Source organism: Polyodon spathula, chromosome 12 (genome assembly GCF_017654505.1).
Source record: "Polyodon spathula isolate WHYD16114869_AA chromosome 12, ASM1765450v1, whole genome shotgun sequence".
NCBI lineage: Eukaryota > Metazoa > Chordata > Actinopteri > Acipenseriformes > Polyodontidae > Polyodon > Polyodon spathula.
This window is the reverse complement of record NC_054545.1, coordinates 5161261-5167483: the sequence shown is the minus strand read 5'-3', so window position 1 is coordinate 5167483 and position 6223 is coordinate 5161261. Positions and strand designations below refer to the sequence as shown.

The following is a 6223-nucleotide window of genomic DNA, read 5'->3' as shown; positions in this document are numbered from 1 at the left end:
TTTATCATTTTAATTTTCTTAAATTTATTTGGTCACAGTATGAACAGAACAGAGTGGCTCATTCTAATGAGATACTTAAAATTCCAAAGCCATTGGTTTGAATGTACTGTTGACTCTTTGTTACAATCAGCTCTTTTCAACATTGCAGGCAGTGTAACGATACTGTTTGGCTTTCTAATGGCCACAATTGAACTTTCACCCCCATGGCACAAGTTTAATAGCGATGAGGCATTCAATCATTGTACTTCGGAACTTATATAGAAACATGTGCGTCTCATGGAGAATTCTTAAGTGACAGGATGGGTCCCTCTGCTTTTGTCCCGGGATGAAATTGATTAAAAGGTGTCAGACGAGAGAATATGGGGGCTTCGCTGCCTCACAATGCAGTTCAGTGGTGATATATAACTCACTGGCGTCTCATTAGAAGGCTGCGGATGTTGGGTCGGATTGAGGGGGATTGCTGTAGATAGGAAAGTGCTGGGTGTATTGACCTGGGCGTGACGAAGAAGCTGAGAATCATTTGATTGGGACTGTTTGTGTGTAGTCAAGCCTAGAGCATAAAAACAGTGGCAACCGTAAGACTGGCCACAAAATTAAGCTGTGTAATGACACTTGTTTATCAACTGTTGAGATTATTGAGTTCCCATGAAAATCCCAATTAAAACCAGGAGGGCCCATGAAGCTGTATAGGGTGCAGTGTTTCCTATCCACAGGCTCTGGCCATACTGTCTTTAACAATCTTAATCAAGGACACTTGTCTCCTGGATGAAACTAACCCAGTTTGCCTTGATCGATTACATTTGAGTGCTGCAAAACATATTAGAAGAGCTGAAACGAACAAGCTGACAATAATTTTCTCTACTGAGCTGTCAGCACTTGAATACAATGGACTAAATATGGAAACAATAATTGTTACAGAATCACATGACAAGGAAAGCTTGTTGGAGGCAATAAAATAGAAAACCACTCAGAGAACATCAAAAAAAAAGAAAGAAAATGAATGGCAACCCCCTCTAAAAAATTTAGCATTTGAAGCTACAATGATTGTACAATACTGCTGGAACTTTTCAAAGGCACTGCTGATTACATCAGTGCGTATCTAACTAAACTGCATTTATAGCTCACTCAAATAGACCCTTTAAGGAGTCGGTACATCAGGGAACAGGAATGAACACATATAGAGATTTTTTGAGAGAATTCATAAGACACTGTAACCTCTCTATCCACATGAAGCGGACTTAAATGGAAGTAAGGATGTACCCTAGGTGTTCACAGAATAATCATCACACTGTCACTTTTTAGAGCATTAAAATGCTGGCACAGAGGACTTTTTCTTCTTAGCAGGAAATTATCTGCATGTCTCTATAACACTGGGTTTTGCTTTTTTGCAAGACTAAGAAGTTATTTATCCCCTTTGAGAAATAACTTTGTTAGTTTTTAAAGATGTTGTTATGCTGCTGTCTAAATGCATCATCAATGATTGCATAAGAGCAGGTTACGCAGTCTGGCCAGATAGTTTAAGATCCAGAGGGGTGAAGGGAGCAAAGTTCTGTTTCCAGGTAGGAGGTCAACGCAAACAATAAGCAATTATGAACTGGGGAAGATGGATGGGACTGCATTCACCTAAGATCAACCTTTCCCTATTGAAGCGTAATCTGGTTTTTCTGAGTTATGAAGATGCAATGTCCCCTTCCCACCTCTCTAGATTCTCTGGTGCCAAAATAAACTTCACAGATTAAGAATGGCTTTCAAAACACAACACAAACAGTAGTGAAAACAGCTTAATGGACATTTTTACTATATTTATTTATGATCAAACTTTATCTCAGTGGGAGGTTTTCAAATATGAAATCTATGGCTAAATGTAGAACACTCTCAAACAAATGTTTTAGCCATCCATTTAAATTCAGCTGATTCTAAAGAGCAAAAAAAAGTAGCAAACTCTGAAATGTCTTGAATCAGTAAACAGTAAGAGCCATCTATAGAGGGTGAGCAGATAAACACAGAAAAAATGCATAAACATCGAATTTACAAAATCTTGCAATACAGTCATGACTTTGGAGAGCCTATTATAGATAATATCATTCCCATACACTTGAAACAACTGGAATGGATTAAAACGAAACCAGCTTTTAACTTCAACTCAATTTCCCACGAGGAATGCAGACAAAAGATTAGTCTATGTTTAAAGGCTCAAAATACTGTAGTGCTCATGTTGGAATGGAGCATAAAGGGATAAGCTCATAGACCAACATTCCTTGTTCCATTACATCATCCACAACTACAAAACACTCAATAGCGGTAAAGCTTAGAAATAAACTCAACAAATTCAAGGACAAATGTTTCTTTTAGTATTTATAAATGGTCCATTAGAATCAGTGGAGATTGAGATGGTGCTCTGGGGAAACGATCAGACTATATAGTTCATATATTCAAAAACAGCCAATGAAGCCATACTGTACCTAGCTCACTTTCATTGAACCCTGAGCTGCTGCCAATCACAATAGAAGGAGCTTCTAGGCGTTATACAGCAGCCATCAAATGCACCCATATTAGTGTTCATTTCTGTAAGAAAGCATGCAGGGGGGTACAAAGATGGCAGCGGCAGCAATGGAAATCTCTGTGTGATCAGTTTACTTTAACCTCAACTGCGTCAAAAGTCTCTATCAGGGGGGCAGACATTTGAGACCCACAATTCCTGATGACTCTAGTTATACTGTGCCGCTATCGTCTCCGGCCCGGCTAGATTAAATGCGCTAAAGCTTCCGTGCAGGAGTGCAATCAGCAATCCCGCAATGTGGTAAGAACTAACTGTCTTATAAATGGCACCAATAGCCTGTTTTCTCTGTAATCAAAGATACTAACAGGGGGATAGCTGATGGCTGAGAACATGCTTTTTTCAAGAAATGCTTATGTATTCTAATTCAAAATCCTTCAACATGCTGTGTGCTGAATGAAGGAATTCTTCCTAATTAGTTTTTATGGGACTACTGTATTTAAGAGCACAACATGCAGAACCCTAAGCAGATGCTGCTGCAAAATGTATTCAATTTGTATCTTAACCAGACCTGCTCAAACCTATCAGCTTAAGATCTAGACTTTCTCCAGCCTTGGCTCTTGAATTCTGCCTCAGCATAAAGCTTACTCTACAGAAATTTGGACCGAAGCCAGAATTGGATGGGTGGTCTGTTTATAGATACCTGATTTTAATCCAAACATGCCTGTTAAAATTCACATTGAACACATTGTATTCCTTTGTTTGCACTGATTCACGTTAAAACGCTAGCTTATCATTTAGAATCTGAAAAATATTGTTAAGGTATGGATGTGAACGATCTGAAACGCAACACAGGGATGAGTTGTCGGTTGCTTTATTTAATATCTGTTTTGTTGGTTTGTTTGTTTTACTGCTTTTCCTGCCTTTTAGTTCCAACCTTACCTGTCTGTGTGTCCAATAATATTCCACTTTTCTGTATAGTGTTCAACATACAGGAATATACTTAAAATGTTTATTTAACACGTGTCAAGCTCTGTTTTGCTACAGCATGTATTTGAAACACATGCGTCATAAATATGACAGATAAGGTAATTGACTGTCCAGTCAGTGATGCTCATTGACAACGTTGATTGTGTGTTTAGAACCACAATGGGTTAAGATACTAAGCGGACTATGTCTTTGCCAAAGTGAGTATAATGTAAACACTTATTTTTCCTATGTGCAGTTTTTTGTGTTTTTTTTTTTTTTTACATGGGCTTTAAGTTAACCGTCAGTGTTTAGAGAGAGAGAGAGAGAGAGAGAGAGAGAGAGAGAGAGAGAGAGAGAGAGAGAGAGAGAGAGAGAGAGAGTCTTCTGGGCATGCAAGAATCAAAAAGACAAAAAAGTGGGAGTTTCCAAAAATAAAACCCATGCAAACCCTCAAGTATTTCCCGGTAACTTCAGATCCAAGGAGGTGGTCAGAGCTGCAGGAGCACAATTTAAACTGCAAGGCAACTTTCACTTGAAATTGTAGAGCTAGTTTAGCATTGGGAAAACACATCTCTTTCAAAACTTTTAAGCTCTGAGAAAACTTTTATTTTGTATTTTTTATTAGTCTATGGGACATAACTGGCGGATATAAAAGCTGGATAGTTTATGCCCAAACAGCAAGAAAGCGCGTAACATTTTAGAGCTTGTTTACATTTTTAATTTGATATTTAATAAGCTGAAGTGAACGTTTCATAATCAAAAATAAATATAATGTGATAACCCGTGCATTATGAAACGAAGTAATCTAACATTTCAGCTCCCTCTTCTCCGCCTTACTTTTTCTTGAAGAGATATTGCGAGTTGTAAAAAAAAAAAAAAAAAAAAGAAAAAAAAAAAGAAAAGATAACAGTTTGGGAGGTTTTCAATGCAGATGACTTTAGTTGGAATAAAATTTTGTTAAGAGTAATTGAAAACAGCTTCAATTTCAGACACATACGGTATTGGGTAATTTCTACAGCGTTTTCTTTTTGTTTTTTGTATGTTCGTTTTAAGAATGGATAGATTGAGGATTTTCGTTCTAATGGTGTTAGTCGCAATGCTGATTGGACTCTGTGACTCTCAAAGGGATTCTGGAAGAAGACTCGAGAGCACAGGTACACGAGGTACCTGGAGCCAGTCGCGAGCCAGGAGTCAGGGCAATAATTACTCAGCTAGAGTGCATGGTCTGTATCGCACGAATGGTCCTGTTACAGCCCGTGTATTTAACCCTTCACATTCTCATACCAACGGTTCTCATTCGGGACGGGCAAATCACCCAGCAGCAGCCCTGCTGTCAAAGCAAGAAAATAAACCTGCAGTCCCAGTGAAAAGCATCGTCCCTACGGCACCGCCAGTAAAGGATGCTTTACCCCAGAAGAATGGCTCTACCATAGCCCGGGAGGCAATCCCAGCATCACTGAAACAGCGAGTGGTGGCTCATTCCTCCAGGTTCAGAACCAGGCAGATTGCCAGGCAGAACCCTGCTAACAACGGAGACTCCAAACAGAAGATTGCAGCACCTAGCCGTCCCGTGGGGTAAGCATAAATCAAAATACAGTCATTCCATATTCCAGAGTGAGCAATCACGTTATGCTGGCATAGACTTGCATATGCAAGTGTTATTGCATTGAGTTGAAGTGTTCGTGAATTCTTGTTGTATTATTGCATGTTATTGGTTCATAGGTGAAGCTATTTTGGACCCTAGTAGTGTGGTGCAGACACATTCAGTGTTCAAATGTGTTGAGGTTAAATACAGTTCTGTTAAGCAGATGTGTGTGTAGCCTGTCTAACTCGTGCATTATTACTGTCCTGCAGTATGTCATGCATAAATAACTATCTCTTACTAATATTTGCAGGTATTTATATACATTATTGCAGACACCTTGTTTACAGCTGATCTACACATGGCAGAGGTGGCATATCAATGAAATTGGCACTCAAAATAAAGTGTTACCATTTTTTTTTTTTTTAATGAAGTTCGCACAGGGCGTAGTTTACCTGACCTGCTGGTAGCCAGATTTGACTGGTCTTAGCCCAAGGGCTTAACTCCACTGAGCAGTCCTGCAGTGTCAAAAGAATAATTGAATATAGTATAACTGAATACAAAAGAATGCTGCCCCCCCCCCACCGGAAAAAAAAAAAATTAAATAAATAAAATACATTGCTCTTAGAAATACCCAGCAGTTACGGGAAAAAGTGGGTACACTCATTGACAACATTAGCTCTCAGTTAGTCATATGTTTAGTCTGAAACTGATTCCATTCATTCCAATGGCCCAGACTCCTGTTAATGTACACACATCTCAGGTATACTTTCGCTCTTCAAATTGGTTTGTATGACACATTTCCTTTTATTATTGTGGCTGGCATCTGGACAATACCAATATCCTGACTCGCTTAGCTCTCATTTTACCCTCGGGGGGGGGGGGGGGGGGGCAGAAAGCTCCCTCTTGTACTGCTGTGTACTTTATGTGTAACAAAGACCAATTGAAACATGTTTACTGATGACTAAAAGCAGTCACTGTGCAGTAATGTTGCTGCAATATCTCACTGTATCCCACTAACAGGGTGTCGTGTGCAGTAGTACTGTGGCAGAAAGTTATTTGCAGGAATTAAAACTAAAACATCTGCAGTGAATCTGGCTGGATAAACCCCTTTTCATAAGATTTTCTTAACAGTTTTCTACCTCAAACGGTCACGTTTTTTGGCTTCATTCTTG

General features: G+C 39.1%; 1 protein-coding gene across 3 annotated transcripts in view; it reads left to right on the top strand.

Annotated features, from left to right (window-relative positions):
- Window positions 1–3941: 3941 nt before the first annotated feature.
- LOC121323906 (latent-transforming growth factor beta-binding protein 2-like) overlaps window positions 3942–6223 on the top strand; it is a 93974-nt gene continuing 91692 nt past the window's right edge. For all 3 annotated transcript variants that reach the window (XM_041265233.1, XM_041265234.1, XM_041265232.1), the window contains exon 1: window positions 3942–5041. In XM_041265233.1, the coding sequence (XP_041121167.1) occupies window positions 4506–5041 (536 nt within the window). In that variant the 5' untranslated portion in view covers window positions 3942–4505. The remainder of the gene's footprint in view (window positions 5042–6223) is intronic.